The sequence below is a fragment of the Ammodytes marinus genome, assembly GCF_949987685.1.
Source record: "Ammodytes marinus genome assembly, chromosome: 15".
In the NCBI taxonomy this organism is placed as follows: Eukaryota; Metazoa; Chordata; class Actinopteri; order Uranoscopiformes; family Ammodytidae; genus Ammodytes; species Ammodytes marinus.
Genome location: NC_137219.1, coordinates 17,474,695 through 17,493,867, shown reverse-complemented (window position 1 = coordinate 17,493,867; position 19,173 = coordinate 17,474,695). Strand labels below are relative to the sequence as shown.

At 42.8% G+C, this 19,173-nt stretch overlaps 1 protein-coding gene across 1 annotated transcript in view; it reads left to right on the top strand.

Moving 5' to 3' along the window:
- arid1b (AT-rich interactive domain 1B) overlaps nucleotides 1–19,173 on the top strand; it is a 163,767-nt gene that overhangs the window by 35,477 nt on the left and 109,117 nt on the right. Inside the window, exon 3 of the mRNA XM_080042715.1 lies at nucleotides 5,743–5,907. Coding sequence (XP_079898841.1) covers nucleotides 5,743–5,907 — 165 coding nt within the window. The remainder of the gene's footprint in view (nucleotides 1–5,742; nucleotides 5,908–19,173) is intronic.

Below are 19,173 nucleotides of genomic sequence, written 5' to 3'. Positions count from 1 at the left end.
GTATCTCTGTCTGTAACACCCTTCCTCTATCTCACTCCTGCCTATCACCCCATCTCTGTCTCTCTAAACATCTTGCTTTGCTACCGCCTCTGTCTCCCTTCATGTCTGGATCATGTTTTAAGTTGCTTCTCCTCTCTTTGACTCTTTGTCAGCTCGTCTGACTCGATATAACTTGTAACCCTTTTTCTCTTATTTTTTAAATTTATTTCGAGGTAGCTCTTCTTTTTCCTGTGCGAGGCCAACTAGCATGACGTTGACACCGTGCCTGTGTTTGTGTGTGTGTCTGCCATGCCTGCCTGAGTGTGTATGTGTGTAGGGTAGGGTTGGTGGCTCTGCTTAGCGATCTGGTTGGCTGAGCCCATCTGTCACTCAAAACGGGCGACCTGTGGTCCCGGTTGCCAGCCAGCCGTATCGCCACTTCGACAGAATTATGAAAATTCCTGTCTATTGCTCATTGGCCCAATTGAATTACAAGCAGTGCCTTGTTCCGTGCAAGGTTTTTAAACGGCTGATTTAAGGTGCACACACACACACACACACACACACACACACGCTGCCATGGTAGAGCTGTTTATTCCCTCTATTTGCAGAGCGGGGAAATATTGTCTGCATTTTCATATGGCTTGTTTTGATAGATTTTTGATTGAGCTCTTCACAGTGTTTGTGTCCTGGTATCTTAATATGCCGCCATGGCTTTTGTTTTCATCACACTGCTTCGGCAGTTTATGGTGAATTATTTGCTTCGCAGGACGTCTATTCTGCGTCATTTCTCCCTACAGCACATCACATCTGTTGTCATTTCATTACAGACATTCATTTGACACTGTGTGCCCGCCAAGACACTCACTCTGGATAAATCACACAGTTATGTTGTCTGCTTCCACACACACCTGAGTGGAAGGAAGAGGCAGGAAATGGTCTTATTTTCTACATCCAGCAGTTATTTTTATTGGTATAAGCAACAGCACAGCCAGTCTGTTTATCACTAACCATATTCTCAGTCAAAGAGAATCATGTTGCAGTGAGCTGGTGTGTACTCAGTAGGTACAGTACATTCATACAATCGCCCCCAGCGATCAAACAGAAGCTGCATTTGAATGACTCTTTCTTCCCTCCCAAAGCCATTGTGACAGGTTGCTACTTGTTAGACCTCCAGTGTGCCTGCTGTCTCTGTGCTTGACTTGACTGACTGGTGGTATTTTTGTTTTGTTTTTTTGTTTTTTCGTCTCTATGTCTGTCTCTTCTGCTTGCTTACCTGATTGCTTGTCTACCTGCTCACATATCTGTCGCTCTCTCATCTTGAATACGCTGAAAACGGACAATGATTAAAGGTCTGGTGTAAAAGTTGTTTTAGGAAAAGTAGCTAGATGTCAACAACGAGGGGAAGAGTTTGAACCATAGTACAGGGGTGCAGCGTTTACAAGCCATAATAACAACTACACTAACAGGCTTTATAGAGCAACACACTCAAATACTACGTAAAACATATTTGTGCTACTTTGTAAATCTAAATGTACTGTTTACTGTTATCCTTACATATTAAACCAATGAAACAACAATTTTCAGTCAGTAAAATGTCATGTCAGGTACTGTATAAAATTCCTTGGCCCATGAGTTGTACATTTTGGCCCGCAAGCAATCTATCTAGGGATGGGGCCGATCCGATCCAGTATCGGTATCGGGTCCGATATGGCCGAAATCTGCATATTGGATATCGGACTGACAGCTCTGATATTAAAAAAAATATATATTATTTTTTTATTTATTTTTTTTACACTATGAAAGAGCAAACGAGCCGTGCGAGCATGCGCCGACGTTCGGTGGAGGGAGAGAGGACACCACTTTCTAATTTGACATACAGTACATATCAGTTTGTTTGCCAGTGAGCTAACCAAAGCTAATCCAAGTCAAGGAAGTGGAGAGGCTTCTGCACTGTGACAAATTCTACTATGTAAAATACAGCCAGAGAGAGGAAGACTGTTCAGACAAACAGACCACCACATATTCTAGTAGGGCAGAAGTGATCATTGAGAAGGATTTTTTTTGTATGACTCTATAATTCTGCCTTTAAGATAAACCTGTATGCATTTGTGTGTATTTCTTGCTCTTTTAAATTAGAATTGCTTAAGCCTTCCTAGCCTTATACATAACATCACCACCAACAAAAAAATGCATAACAATTATGATATCGTATCGGACAGTATCCGTATCGGCCGATATCCAAAACCCAGTTATCGGAATGGGATCGAAACCGGATCGGAACTAAAAATAGTGGATCGGTGCATCCCTAAATCTTTCTTTGACTTTTTTTGTTATGTTTTTGCAGCACTGACCAAGGTTTACACCTGGGAAAGTTTTTGTTCAATATATGTTTGATAAATGTAATTATCAGACAAGAAAGTTCATTCAAAAGTTACAGCACTTACTTGTCACCACATACTTTTTACGTTGGGGCAAATTAACCATTGAGCTCCGTTGCTGGAAAAAGTTACTAATATGCTCAAACAGTGCCAATGGACATTTTTTTATAGCAGAAATATTGGCTTGTCATAGCAGGAGAAGCACAGGTGGTATAGTACTAATTAGATTAATAATGGCTCTTTTCCATTCAATGGTCCCAGTAAGCAATGCCAGTGAGGCACAATGCTAGAGAACTGGCAGAACTACCCGGTATGCGGTCATGGTAAACGGTATTAATGACACCTGTGATTTTCATGCTTTCATATGCCAAAACATCTACAGTGAAAAAGGTCTACTGTAATAAATACAGATTCAAAAAATAAGAAAGGTATCTTTACTCGCTGCAGTTATTTCATTATACACTCTTAAAAATCCAGGAAAGAATCCCATAACATGACATTATGCAATAAAACACTTTATCCTGATATGAAAGAAAGACAGCACAGATAACATTGGTGTGTTCAAGCTTTCTTGTTCCAGCTTGCTTGCTAGCTGTGTCCCAGGTGTATTTTTACATATACAGTACAACCTCAGCAACTCAGATCAGCCATTCTGTAGACTAAAGAAATGTAGTTGATTATTTATTCACAGGCTTCTCATACTTTGGAACTAGGTTGTGTATAACAGAAAGAGTCTTTTTCTTTTTCATTTTCAAACAGAAAGGTGCGCTCTCTGTGAACCCTTCTGTGTGTGATTCTCTCTCTCTCTCTCTCTTTCCCTTTCCCTACCTACGTCTATCCGTCTTTTCCTCAGTATATCTGTCGCTGTCTGCCCCAATCTGTCTGTCTGCCTGTCATTGTATTTGTCTAAGAAAGGAACCCACCCACGGTTGTCTGGTCTCGATCTCCATGGCGACCTAATCCTTGCCAATCCCAGAGCAGTAGTGTTCCAGTTGAGGCCCACTGTGTCACACCAACCTGTCATTACTCATCACTGGATAGAGTTACTGCTAGTTTATCAGAATCTAATGACAATTCTGTGAGTGTGTGTGTGTGTGTGTGTGTGTGTGTGTGTGTGCACGGGTGTGTGTGTGAGAGAGCATTTGTTTGTGTTTCTTACTTTAACAAATCCCTACATAGAGGCAACTTGAATTCATGTGCATTCATCGGTATTTGAATTCTCTGTGTGTGTATGTGTGTGTGTGTGTGTGTGTGCATCTTAAAGTGTGTGTGTGTTTGTGTGTGTGTGTGTGTGTGTGTGTGTGTGTATGCGTGTGTGTGCCTGTGTGTGTGTGTGTGTGTGTGTGTGTGTGTGTGTGTGTTTCCCAGGCTTGGCAGTAATGAATCCAGTGGTGCTGTTGGCATGAGCAGGGCCATGCTATTAACCTCTCTGCCAGCTAGACTGATCTCACCCCTGCCTGTCTGTCTCATCGGCCTAATGACACTCTCACACTCTTGAGCACACCACACACACACAGACCTGTCCTTTCTAATCACATTGCCCATTGAAGTAGAGAGATATTCTACATTGTCCAATCGTCTCTCTATTCTCACAGTCAAAAAGCCTCTGCCGGTGTCGAGAGGGAAGATTTCTCCTCTCAACGCCCACTCAAAGGAGGTTACTCTTCAAAACTATTTCAGACGTATTAATCTCAGCTTGCCCTCTGCAGCCGGATCAGATTTCACTGTATTTAACGCCAGCCATCAGTTTCAACAGGGCTTTTTATGAGTGGGGTTTCTCCCTCATCACAGCCATTGTAAAATACCTACAACTGTGGATGTGTGCTCTTCGCCTTTTGATCCGTCAAGTGTAGTGGTTACGTGACGTCGGAGTGCCCTGTAATGCTAGTATTTAAGATATAAATCACTCCGAGAGAGAGAGAGACAGAGAGAGAGAGAGATAAAGAGAGAGAGAGAGTGAGAGGTAAAGAGAGAGAGTTTTACTTCCCAAGCCTGCCAAGGAAGATTTAAAGGGACATTTCAAAGTTTAGGACTCAGTGTTAAAGCTGGAGGATGTAGAGCTCCGCCGGCTGCCCGAATTACAGCCTGTGTGCTCATTTATTGTGTTTGTGGCAGCAACTTTTGGTCGTCACTAAATAAAATAAAAAGCAACATGACATGATGGGCGAAAAAAGATGACATAAGAAGTGCTGTCAAATTGCTTCACCAACATCGTAAATGTTGTGTGTGTGTTTGTATGCGTGTGTGTGTGTGTGTGCGTGTGCGTGTGTGTGCGTGCATGTGTGTGTGCGTTGGCGTGTGAATGAGAAAACCCCAGCCTCCATAGGAAATCCTTAGAGGAGCGAGGAGCACCTGGCGCTGTCTGTAGTCATAACAAACGACAAGGAGGGATTAAGACTACATTTGTATCGGTGCCAGCTTGTTACACGCACTCCCTGTTCACATTCTCTCTCATAGCCACCGTGTAATGCAGCATTGGCGCTTGCTTGTAATTTCTGCCCTTGCCAGTTAGTTTTTTTTTTTTTTTTTAACTGCGGCCCTCTGGAATGCCCAGGCTCATTCAGGTGTCCCTCATTAGGGGTCACGTCCTGGGATGGGCCAGCAGTAATATCCATACACACCTCATCCCATCTGCGAACTGACCGAGACCGAGATAATGTTAGAGACGAGGATGCATTTGGCAAAGGCAGAGGACATAAAGTTAGAGTTCCCTGCAGTGTGAGTTCATTAGACAGATGACTGCCGGGAGACGGGTGTCGGCCACGTCTGGGCTAAATTAAGAACATCGAGCGGGAGGGACACAATCAGATGAAGTGGGAAAAGGACAGAGGCCAGATTGTGTGGGCCCACGTGGGATGATGTGTTTGTTTCTAATTTTACAGTCCTTCCAAGCGGATTGTAGGTCAGAAGACACTCCAGCTTGTATGGCACATGCAGTGATATTCTACTAACTGCACCTCTTTGGATAACTTGTTATTTAAAGGTGGAGTCAGCCATTCTGGAGAATTCTTGTTGTCAAAATCACTTTTTGTCAAAATCAGTGAATATCTTCTCAAGATCCGCTACCTGTACGTGTGTGTGCGCTGAACACAAATCTGGTGTGAATACACAGCCTAGGCTCTGTAAACTGGTATGTAAACAAAGCATATGTAAACAAAGGGGGCCCACTGTAGCTAGCAACATGCCCGTTTATCTTCTTCCAGCGCACACACACAGTATGTACAGGAAGCAGATTGTGAGGAAATATTCTATATACACTGATTTTGAAAATAAACAAGCATTCTCCAGAATCACTGACTCCACCTTTTAAAGTGTTGCCTCAGTCTCATGCCCTGACCTTGATATCTCCCCTCTAACCGTTATGTGCTTGGTATTGTTTCAGCAGGTGGCGCCATATGGTCAACAGGGGCTGGGGGGTTACAGCCAGCAGCAGCAGCAACAGCAGACGGGTCAGCAGGGAACCCCTCCATACTTCAGCCCCCCTCAACAGACCCCACCAGGCCCCACACAGAGTCCCTACCTGCAGCCTCGACCACCGCCACAACAGGTACACAGACTACACACACACACACACACACACACACACACACACACACACACACACACACACACACACACACAAACACACACACGTAAACTCATCACACTCAAAAATCAGACACCCACTGTGCTGTTTCTTGATTGGAACACTTACCCTGCGTTCCAAATTGCATACTCTTTCTTTTTTCTATTCTACAAACTACATCTGACCATAACACTAATGTAGTTAACATGCAGTTTGCTACAATTGGGTTAACAGTACTTTTACTTATTTATTTCATCATAACATTGCGCCTTGAACTTGCCTCTTGCTTTTATATATATACTTTGCATCCCCGGTTGTTTTCATATGGAGGCTCCGTCGATGTGACGTCACTTCCGGTGCAAACTGGATTGTGGGTCAGATTCGCCCAAATAGCATGCTGTTTTCAACACTAAAAATCTCGTCCGGATGTAGTAGACATCCGGGTACTTTTAAGCATACTAAATCTGACAACAAGAACTGGGACATCCTATATCTTTTTTCTACCATACTGAATAGCAGAAAGTATGGGAATTGGAACGCGGCCTTAGCCAAGACTTTCGGCTGCAACCTAGTCCCGTATTCACGTTGTAGACATATCAGTTACACATACATACACAGATGTCCCTTAACCAAATGTAACATCAAGAAAACAATTTGAAAATGTCAGCAGGAAAGGGATTTCACCCAAATCTCTTTCCATGGATTGTATTTTAATATTTTAGAGGGGGCTGAGATTAGAGAGATCATCTTGAGGGATAAACTGTGTGTGTGTATTTGTGTGTGCTTGTGTGTAAACGATACGTGCGGTATGTCGGCGGTCCATCATGCCTGGTGTATGGGTCGCATTATTTTCCCCTGCATTATTCATAAGAGGTATTTTAGGTCAATCTCACTGTGTGTTTCTCTATATTTTCACAGTCTCTCCATCTCTCTCAACACACACACACACACACACACACACACACACACACACACACACACACACACACACACACACACACACACACACACACACACACACACACACACACACACACACTTACTTTACAAAAACAGGACGTTGGAATGCAAATACTAAGTTCACAGATATGACAAAAAACATCTATTGAACATTTTCTATGCACACAGACCCAATTCTCATTACAACAAAGGGCATGTTCTATCGTCATGGATCTTTTAGGGTATGTATTTGTCCTGCCAAGTTTCAGGGTGAAATACTGTAGCAGTTTTTCCATTGTGAAGCTGGGTTCAAGCAGTTGTTTTGAGTTGAGTGAAGGCTGCTCATGTGTTTCCCATCCACTCTCTTGCCAAAAGGGATTGATATCAGCCTGCATGGAGTGACTTTGTCTAATGCTAATAACCCTGTCCTGGATCGGAACAGAACAGAAAGGACAGGATAAAAGCAGAACAGGGAAATGCACTGGAGTGAAGCAGGGATGCCCCGAAGCCATTTTAAAAAGATCAGTATCAGGGTCTGATAAAGGCCATGTTTCAATCATCAATATTGACTATTAGCTCTGCAAACAAGAGAACTCCCAGTGTGGAGCAGAGGAGAAGTGTAACAATATACTTTAAATGAGGATGTAGTTAGTTTTAAATACACTGTCAGAATCAGTGAATACCTCCTCGCGGTCCGCTAGCATTTTGACAACAAGTGTTCTCCAGGATCACTTACTGTATTGAACATACACGACTATAAAAGCAACTCATAAAATGTTGTGCATTGTTTTTTGCTTGAAATATAAAGATATTTAGGTAGTTAGATGGAGCTACATTAACATTAACAAGCTACAATCACAGCAGTGCAATCACAATTTAACACTGAAAGTTTAACACTGAAAGTTTATTGTTGTTGCTTTTATTTTCTTCCGATACTTACTTTTTACTCTGAGTTAAGAAATTGAAGCAAGGCTTTAACTTGGAGTAGATGGATTGCTTCCACACACGTATGATTTGTACCTCTTCCACTACAGGGGAGAATGATTACAAAACAACAGCATGCAGTTTTGATGAAGCTATCCACACTGACAGCTCATCCCTACATGTAGGACAGAACAGGACAAAGCTATATAGAATAAAAAGAATACAGCTTCGATCAGAATCCTCAAGGAAAATAACGGTCCATTAGAACAATGTATTTGCAGCACAGAACAGCACAGTGCAGCACAGAGAGCACTGTTTTTTTTTCTTTTTTTTTCTAAAGGCATCCTTATTTACAGACATCGTATCAGCCGTTAGTGCTCCACAAATGTGAAAAGACATATTTAGCATCTGCACTAGCTGATTCAATTTGGCAGTGGTGTCGTTGTATCTGTCTAGGTAGTTACACTGTGATTTACTGAGATGTAGTTAAAGCTTCCTTAAAACAGCCTTGAATGCTGCACATCACATCGCACACCAAGACAAATAGCCAGGTTAAAAAAAAGCCATTGTGCGCACAAAAGCAGGTTGTCAGAAAATGTAATCGTAAAAGTCTCAGCATGTAATTTTCATACCGAGTGAACATTTCAGCCAGCATGCCTTTTGTCCCACACTAAAAGAAAGCACTTACTCTGGTTTCCTCACTTAATGTGCTGACACACACACACACACACACACACACACACACACACACACACACACACACACACACACACACACACACACACAGACAGACCGTGCAGCCTACTGAACAAACATTATTCACTCTTAACTAGGAGAGGCTGAGATCCATGGCCATGTTGACATTTGGTGACAGTAATGGTGTGTTTTCATCATCGCTGATGATGTGGCGGCAATTGACCCTCACTGACATTTATACATCAGGTATTTCTCTGCCTACAAGCGCTCTGATTGGCCAAAGTCCCTGATTCACCTGTGCTGATATGGCTCCCCATCCTGGTTGCTATGCCAACAGCTGTGGGGGACCGGGGGAGCTAGTTTCCTCCCGTTTTCTTTATTGTTATATGAATTCTCTAAGGGGGAAATGTTTCAATCAGCACACATGCTTGTTAACGCGGCATAAAAGCCACAATAGCGTCTGCAGCCATTGCATCAACGTTGCATCCCGCTGTCTTTACCTTTAATCTTGAAATCCCTCCTATGTGTCGGAGCTATATAGCATTTTATGTCCCAGCCGCACAGCAGGGAATATGCCAGCACCTCCTCCCGGCTCCTGTCTGCTCGCCATCAAACTATAGACCCAACTAAATCCACTCTATCCGTGCTCTAATAAGCTCCCAGCTCCCATAGTATTACATTTACATTACATTTTTACATTTTGGCTCAGTGTGGAAAATGAGCTTTAGCAAGAAACCCCACTTCAATTAATGGAAATGTACAGCTAAAGGACAATCTTTCCAGCTAGCTGTCAAGTTAATCTGGAAATGTATGGTAAGGTAATAGACTTGATTCTATAGTGGGGTTTTTATTTCTAGCCTCAGCAATACTGGTTTCATCTTGTGTAACAAATGCAACATCCACATCCAAGCACTCACTGTTTTAAATTGTAATTACTGGAAAAACACAATATTGATCATCAAAAAACATGACATTTTAGTCAAAACAAAAACAAGCTTGTGTGGTGGCATCAGGACAAAGTTAATTGTCCATCGATTGATTGAGAGCGGAATTTAGAGACACAAAGAACATCAGAATACATTTGTATCACAAAGAAACTAGGTCCCTCTCTTTGATTTTGGATCCAAGAGTAAACATGTTTGGAAGCTGAACTAGCTGGCAAAGATTACAAATAAAAGAATCCGTTGTGCTTTCAGCTCAGCTCTGTCTCACTTTCATTTGTCTGTTCTGAGTGAGTGAGCGTCTTTGTATCAGTTTTTGTATGTGTGTGTGTGTGTGTGTTTGTGTGAGTGTGTGTGTGTGTGTGTGTGTGTGTGTGTGTGTGTGTGTGTGTGTGTGTGTGTGTGTGTGTGTGTGTGTGTGTGTGTGTCCGTCTGTACACTAATCAACTCAGTGTGCTGCAGCAATTTTGAGCTGTGAAAAGGTCAAACGGTGACCTTTTTCTGTGATTCTGGGGCTGAAATGAGACATGATGTGAGCCGTACGGAATGGATTACACACACACACACACACACACAAACGCACACGATTGCAAACGCACGCCAGATTAGGATGTCATAGTGGTTTTGACCCCTGTTTTATGACCCTACATTTCTCCTCATTACTCTACAGAAATCCAAGCTGAAGTTCCCTTATTTTGTTCTTTCCGGCGCTCTCCGCAGTTCCTTTCCCCCACTCCACTCCCATTAACCCTAGCCAGAGGACATCCTCCAGCTGATGGAACCATTCCAGCTGCCTTTGACACGGAATTTTCTCTGCAACTGACCGCTATTAGCTGGTTTTTGTCACAAATGGAAGTGAAAATGCCGTCTATCTTTGATTCTTTTGCACAGCCGTGACCTCATCTGATTGCGAGGAGCAGAGCAGGCTAAGAAGACATTTCTAAGACATCAAGGCTGATACGAAGAAAGAAAAAAAAATATATATGGTACTGCATCAGGGAAGAGAGTAGAAAATAAGTGTAGGTGATGTGGGTGTTTGAGAAAGCCAGATATTTTTAACTTCATGACTGAGTCGTAGTTCTCTGTGATTTATACTTTAGCTTAATTGTTTGAGAAGGCTTTTTGACCTCAACCACTACTTTGTTTATTATCTGTCATTTAACATGTCACTTTCCAACCAAATGCTCATGAATCAAGACTCGCTACTATTAAAACTGGAATAAAAAAAAAGATTTCTGCTTTGTGAAAATCATATTAAAAAGCCATATAATAGGGGGGGGGGGGCACTTTTCTGGAAGAGTATATTTAACAGACCATATAAATATCATGATCCTAATGTTATTGGCTCTGATTGTTGGCTTCAATTACAGCGCGAGACAAACAGCTTAAGAGGGGGAAATCCGTGCCCTTTCTTCTCCTTCCCAGCCATATTACACTTGACGAAGAACAGATGAAGTGCATAATATTTTGTTACTGTCTAATACTTTTCTACCTCATAAAAACGGAAATGAGAGAGCTGTAATTTCGAGAATTTTGGAGATTATTTTTTACGGCATGTTTGCTTTATTGGGTAGTATACACTGGAGTGTGACAGGATAGACTGAAGGAGGGATAGAGAGAGAGAGAGAGAGAGAGGAGGTGAAAGGCAACATTGGCCAGCTGCCAGACTTCAGCTCATAATGTTGTGAGAACATTGTACTTCCTTTGATCAGCTTTTACATGGAGTACACTATTTTATTTCTCCACCAAGAAACAGTATGTTTACAGAGTTATTACATGTAACAATATATAGCCATGCCATGTTTTATTAAAATATATACTGCACAGGGAATATGCTACTGAGTAGTATCTGCTGCTCTCTTAAGAAGGAAGTCATTCCCTGTTAACATTAACTCCCCGTAGTAAAAAGCCTCCTATCCACTTCACTGTATGTGAAACTGATCCCACCGGTCGTTTCCTCTATTGGCCTTAACTATTTCCTCTTCCTGTCCGTGAGTAGGCCCTGGGGAGTGTTGCTGTGGCCCAGAGGAGCTCTCAGATGATTGGAGGAGACAGGCTCACTTTACAGGGACTTCCATTGAAGGAAGCATATTCATTGGTTTAGATGTTGCTCAGAGATGCCAATTAACACAACATCACGTGGTGTACACTAAAACTAAAAAAATAAATGAGTTGAACGCTCTAAGCAAGTCAAGCTTTTAATACCTTTAAAAGGCAATTAAAAGCTTTTCAAGAGCACAGCAAAACAATTCTGTTTTCAGCTCTGTGATAAATAATGCATTTATCAATTTAACAATTTTTGTTTGTAAGAAGCAGGGGCATTGTGACGGTTTATAATGGAAAAATTCAAATATGCAAATATCGTACCCTCGGTTTGTATCTAATCCATAAAGGAAACAAATGTTGACTGACAATCTCGGCACAAGTTCCACTTGTTGGCTTATCTTCTGGAACACTTGATCATATCACACATGGCCCTTCCTTTGCACATGTTGTTCCTCGGCCCAGTTGCCATTGAATTGTGGATTGTTTCAATTTCCAATTTTCTGGGCCATTTAAAGGCTTATGAACATTCATTTGTGATTTGAAGTCCATTCTTAGAGTCAGAATCTCCAGAACAGCTGGTACTTTTTTTGGAGCTGTTTTGTAAATAAGGAACTTTTAATGTGATAATGATTTTAAAAAAAAAATCTCAATAAACTCTTCCCATTGCTTTAAATGAGACAAAGAAGGCATATACACATAGTGGCTCATCACTTGTGCCTTTTGCACCGCTAACAGTGTGTCGTCTCTTATTTCCTGTCTGTCACCCCTCCACTCCTGACCGGCTGCAGCAGCGGGGAACGTTCCCCCCACCCTCCGCCACCCCCGCTTTTAATCACACCAGGTTAATTAAAAGGCCGTGGAGCCTTTCTGCTGCCTGCCCCCCCTGGCTTTAATACCCCCGCACTGTATACTTGCTCTGCTGCCTCAATCACCGTGACTGCCCCCTGATGCACACACACACACACACACACACACACACACACACACACACACACACACACACACACACACACACACACACACACACACACACACACAAACAAACCAAACGCACACAAACGCTGTCTCGCACGGAAATGGGAGCTCACCTTGGCGATGAGGTGGAGGGATGGAGGGGAAGTTTAGGGGACAAGACAGAGGAAATGAGAGGCAGGAAAGATGTGTGTGTGTGTGTGTGTGTGTGTGTGTGTGTGTGTGTGTGTGTGTGTGTGTGTGTGTGTGTGTGTGCGTGTGCGTGCGTGTGTGCATGTCTGTGCGTGTGCGTGCGTGTGTGTGTGTGTGTGAAGAGACAGTTAAAAGGATATGGTGGGTGTGTGCGTGCGGGTGGGTGGGGCGCCCAAAGTTCAATGTCATTAATTGGTCACCATTTGAATATTAAGTGAAGAACTCTGTTAATTAACCGGATAATAAAAGTGCTGCTGGCTGGAAGGGGGTGGACGGAAAGGAGGAGGGGAGCGAGGGAGGGAGGGATGGAGGGTAGGACACGCTGTGGAAATGGAGGGCATATGGCGAGAGAGAGAGGAGGAGGTAGAGAGAGATAGAGAGAGATGCTGGGTGCAGGGTGATAAGAGGGAGCGAGAGACGTCTGTGGGTAAAGGTCTGGCAGTGGTAATTTGCGGAGAGCTGCGTTAATTGTCATAACCTTTTAAATGGCAGAGTTTATCGGAGTCCTCTAAATGTCCCCGCGTATCGCCACGGCAACCCTGGGCCTGCCACACTCCGATTGGGCGCCACTGACGAGCACTTAAGCTTGATGAGTTTTCAGCTCAAAAAAAAATAAATGATAAAATTGAAGAAGAAAAATTTGTATATATTTATATATTTGCCCAATGTGCCAGCTGAGTTTTGATATGTGAACGTGTGTGTGTGTGTGTGTTTGAGATGATGTTTTTAATTTGGTGTTTTTTTTCTTTTACCTCCACGTTGACTGACACTCGCTAATTGCTCGACTCGAATCCGCCACTGCTTTTTTCTTCTACTTCTTTGTTCCCTTTTTTGATTTATGTTTGTTTTTTTGTACCGCCGAGCTGTAATTCAAATGCAAATGAACGAGAACGGGAGAGGTGTTTTTGGAACGGTTAGGACAATCATAATGGGAAAAAAGGAAAAGAGGGGAAAAAAAGGGGGCCGGTAGTAAGAGGCAGTAGCACCCTAGGGGCCTCATTTAGCTGCCATTTGTTAGGAAATGCCGCTACATTTGTTCCTGGATACAGACTTCACAGACAGAGAGAAAGAGAAAATACAACAAGAAAAAAAAAATACAAGAAAAAAAAGAAATGTCACAGTCAAAGTCGAGTTCGCCAACGCGCCCGTATTGTTCCTCGTTTAGCATAAGTCATGTGGGTGTGTACACCAGTCTGGGTGGATGTCCTCTTTAACTGTGAACCAAGGCAATTGAAGTGAATGGGCACGTGGGGTTTGGGCGTCTACGGCAACTTGGGGTAGAGTGTGTGAAGTGAAGATGGTACAAAGACTGGCTCTTATTTGATTAGCCCGTGGTATTGTGGAACGACAATGAAAGCCCTGGCAACGGCATCTGCAAGCTAACACTGTTCATCTGACATCATCCCTAAGGGACGGCCTGCATGCAAACCAGTGTTTGTGTGTGTGTTTGTCCGTGTTCTGCTTGCGTGTTTCTGTTATGTGCAAGTGTAGGTGTAGGAATGAATGCTTGCGCGTGTGTTAGTGTGTAAAAGTCGTGTTTGTGTGTGAGTGTGTGTCCTCCTGTGTCGGAGCTCTGGTCCTCTCTTGTAGTCTCTTTGTGGTAAAGGTCAGGGGGATTGCTGAGATAGAATCCAATCTGAAGGACACAGCACTAGAACAGGCCCTGCTACAAATGGAGCTATTAAGATAGGCTGGACACACACACACACACACAGCTCAAGGATATAGACACACACACACACACACACACACGCACATATACCCACACATACACACAGGCACCCTCATATACACAGATCCATGTGCAACAGCTGTTTCCATTCTAATGGTCACCTTTTGCCATGATGATAATAATAGGCTGTACCCCGGAATAAACGCCCGTCATCTGCATGTCCTACCAACACACTGTTTTAAAAGGCAGTTGCAGGAGGTGAAAAAGTAGGTCTGCCCTATAATATATCTACAGCATTTCTTGACGGAATCAGAATGTAATTGCAATGTTTTCCTGAAGTATTCTGAAAGGAATCAAAAGATGTAAGTGTCAAGAAAAACATGAAAGACGAGCGTATCCTAACCAAATGCTGATTTGTCACATTTTTTTTCTTCTTCCAGAACACGGTGTAGCAGCTCGCTCTCACTACTGATTGTTGCTACAATTACGGTTCAGTCAGTCTGATTGGTGTGAGCATGTGTGCGGATCTGCAAGTCTGATCCAATGCGTGTGTGTGTGTGTGTGTGAACCCAACGCGGGATGTTGAATATGGATGTCTCTCTCCCCCGCTCACCCCTCCACCACGCCCTACCAACACTATATTTCTCTGATGCGTGGGTTTTTTTTTTTAACAGGGCACACACACAAAATAGATATTCAGATGCAGCAGAAGCCGTGCTGTGGAAGAACTCTCTTTCACTTTGTACCGATGTCTGATCCCTCCGTTCCTGTGTGTGTGTGTGTGTCTGTCTGTGTGTGTAAGACAGTGTGTGTGCCTGTCAGGGCCTTGCCCAATGGACATTAGAGACTCCCTGTCCTTGGGGTAATGTGGCAGGGGGTGGTGGCCAAATGCACTGGGGTTCATGGTGTCTGCGTGCATGTGTGTGTACGGTAAGGGAGGGTGTGTGTGTGTGTGTGTGTGTGTGCGTTGGGGGGGTTTATGTGGCCTCTCTCTTAAAGACACGCAATTAAGCTTAATTTTTAATGAATATTAATGGCATTAGCGTCAGATTTTGTGGAGATGTGCATCTGCCAAGGTGCAAGGGAAAAGGGGGGGGGGTTGGGGGGTTGACTAATTCATTTGGTAGTCATGAAGAGAGCGGCTGGAGACGGGGAGGGACTGGGGGGTTGGGGGTGCATGGTTTTGATGTAAGGAAAGGCTTGAAGATGGAGGTATGCAATTGGGATTGAAAGTAGGGCTGCACAATTAATCTGAACAATTCCACCTGCTATATAAATGACAGTTAGCTACCCAATGTAAAACAAAACAAGCTATTAATGCATCATTCACGCAAACAACTCAATAGATGTTGTACCTTGCAAGTGTTCCCCCTGGAAGCCCTGAAATATTGATACTTTAGGCTTACGCTTTTTAAGCAATAAGTTTTAAATACAGTGGTTGGTTGTATAAACGGACTGGGTGCTAGATGTTAATTAGTTATATATTACATAATCTAAAGCCATTACTTAACAAAAAATATACAAGAATTGTATGAGAGTTGGGATAGAAAACACAATATTACATTTGAGCGAGAATCGTGAAGCCCTGATGGAAAGGTAGATGCGGCAGGGGGTTGGAGAGGGTGATAGGAAAAGGTGAAGAGCAATAGATAAAAGAGAGAGAGAAAGCAATGGAGTGTGATGGATGCGAGAGGCGTGGAGAAAGTAAGAGATTAATGGGGGGGACAGGGGCTGGACAGAGAGAGAGGAGAAGGAGGAGTGATGCAGCTTGAGGGAGCGGTTAAGACGGAGGGGAGAGATAATGACTTAAAGCGAGACCAAACCTGTAACGGCAAAACACTGACATCCGCACGCAAAGTTTATATATAAGCAAAAGAGCCCAGAGCAGTGGAAAAAAAGATTAAAAAACAAGCATGTTCAAGTGTAGTCGGAAGTAATCAACATCTCTTTCTTGCTTTTATTTTTTATTTTTAGATTATACGGAGACAGATTCAAGGCAAAATCATCTTAACGTAATGCAATAGCTGTGAATATTGCTCTTGCTGCTTTCTGTTGTGTCGAGTGTTGGCATCAAATGTGCTTGCTTGCTGTCAAGCCAGTTTCATTGCTCGCTCCGAGGCAATGGAACTCATACAAGCAAAGCAACATTTCACCTTGCTCCCCGCTTGAATATAGCGTTGGCAAGCGTGCAGTGCTACCAACCATTAAAGAGCCTGTACAACGTTTTCTTAATTCAGGTGTGAGAAAGCGTCAAATTGGTTGTATGTCATGGTTTGAATCGCTGTTTTGTGCGGCATTGTGGACTACAGGATATTTCTCTTTATGAAAAGGGGATAGAATGCTTGCTCTAGGAGGTGGTGCTGTTCTATACCACAACTTCACCTTTGACCTTTGCAAAAAAGAACATGTCTCCTTTGTTATTAAAAAAATCCTAAAATCATGCTGCCTTCTTCATTTCAAAATATTCAATCACGACCACCCTATTCCAAACAATTGTCTGCGTGCGTCGTCCACGCGTTGACATTCGCTTTCCGATATATTTCCCACTTACCGACTTGTCCTGAGTGGCTGGGATTAACGCAGAGCTGCAATATTGATTTACGTCGGCATAAAGCCCTCTCCGGCTCTATATATTACACCGCATTCAGCAGTCATCTATTCAATCAAATCTAATATTACACTGCCTCTCCACACAGCTGTCTAATAGCATTTAACTCACAGTTTGATTCCAGCATTCCCTCATGTACTTCAAACGCTTTGCCTTCAATATCCTTCATTCAGTTCTACTATGCCAAGATGAAGTCTTTTGAAAAAGCACGGAGGATGAATGAGCGTGTCTCTGTGCGTGCGTGTGTGTGCGTGTGCGCGCATGTGTCTGTGTCTGTGTGAAGACAGGATTAGCTGTGGCCTAAGGCTTAAGGTATGGAGTGGAGTGTATTTTAGAAGCTTCTAAATTAGCTGGGAAATGGGATTTTGAGACAATGGACTGGAAAAAACTCAAATGAAAGGATGCACTCGCAGCACTCTTTCATTTATCTCCAATGTTCTCTCGCTATTGCAAGTCTTTTTTTCCCCACTCGCTTTGCCTCTCTTCTTCTTCTTCTTCTTCTTCTTCTTCTTCTTCTTCCCTTTCTCCCCCATGTGCTTTCCCCCTACCTTCTCCTTTTTCCCTGCTCGGTCTGTATTGCATCTCACCTCTTGTATTTCTCTCTCAGCATCTGTTTCTTCTGCCCCCTCCCTCCTCCCACTCTCTGTTTCCATCTCTCACCCTCTCCGTCCATATTACAGTTGACAGCGATGATGTAAGAATGTGAGTGTAAACAGTAGTATGAGGCTAACCTCACTTTGACCCACTTAAAACGGAAATCCCCTCGAGTGTACACACACACAAACACGCACACACACACACACACACGCACACGCACCACAGACTCAGTAAATATTGGACTTGGGTCAGCAGCCACTCTTCTGTTCTCATTTCCCTTTCGGAGCAACTGTCTGTCCATGTGTGCATATTTTCATTTGTGAAACTGAACTGTGCGTGCGTGTGCGTGTGTATGTGTGTGTGTGTGTGTGTCAGCGTTCGTACCGCCTATCAGAAAGCCACCACATTTCTCTACTCCTCTATTTCTTCTCCTCCTCCTGCCCCTCCTCCCTCCTTCCCCAGGCCTTTATTTACCTGTTGAGGTGTATTTGTGTCTAAGCCAGGGGTTTCTTCTTCAAACGAAAGCACTTCCGAGCATGTAATAAAAGCCTGAAATTTGGCATGCATCCAGGCTCCCATTGATAAACAGGAGGCTGTGCACACAAACACAGGGCTTGCCCATGGCCCTGACGAGGAAACTAGCGTGGCTTTGTTTTGTTTTTTAAATAGCACCGCCATTCTTTGCTGCGATCCTGTTGTTTAGTGTCTCTCTGCACACACCCACTTATGGGATGATATGTGATCCAGTGATTGAGCCACATCTGGGAAAACAGGATCTCCCCTGTGGCTCTTCGATTTGGTTAGCGGGGTGTGTTGTTGGCGTTTAGGTTTTAGAGTTATGATTGGTACAAGGGAGCTATTGTGGCAAGATTAAGGCTTGCTGGTTTAATGTATATGTCTGACTATTTTCCATTTCAATTACTTATGTAATGATAATAAAAAAAGAAGTTAGTGAAGGTTTGCGTATTTAGTTCTCAAGAGCGACTTGAAAATAAGTTGCATGCATCATTCAACAAAAAAAAACCTCACACATTTATACACTAGTTTAAACAATACCAAATATTATTACAAATATCAGTAGTACAACTCAGTAATATGAACGTCTATGTATTTGAACTGTCCACATTTAACCTTACATTTTTAATGAAATTAATAGTCATAATTTGCATAATAGCATGCAGCTGTTTGAATATATTGATCATGTAATCGATATGTGTTCTTTAAAAAAAAAATACTCAAAAAAATTGCGCGTTTAGTACAAGCTTTTGTCACTGTGCACTAGTAGATTTTAATTGAAGAGTACCACCACCAATTTTGATAACATTTCACAGCAGTTTTGTTCCCTGTGTCAACCGGAAATATGACAAATAAGAGTAAAAAGGACCTTCCCATAGTGCCAATTATCCTGTAATTGTAAATGCAGATTAGATATATTAGCCGAGAAAACGAAAACCATGATATTGCTCTATACCAAATGAATTGAGCAGCTCTTGAGGAGATTGCTCAGTACAAAAAGAAAAAGGTAATCCTCCATATTAAAACATGTGAACGGGACATACCCGTAGAACATATTCAGAAGCATTAGGCTAAAAGAAAGACACAGCAGAACCACAATGAACATGGATTTACAGGAAATCATTGGTTGGAGTGTGGACCTACAT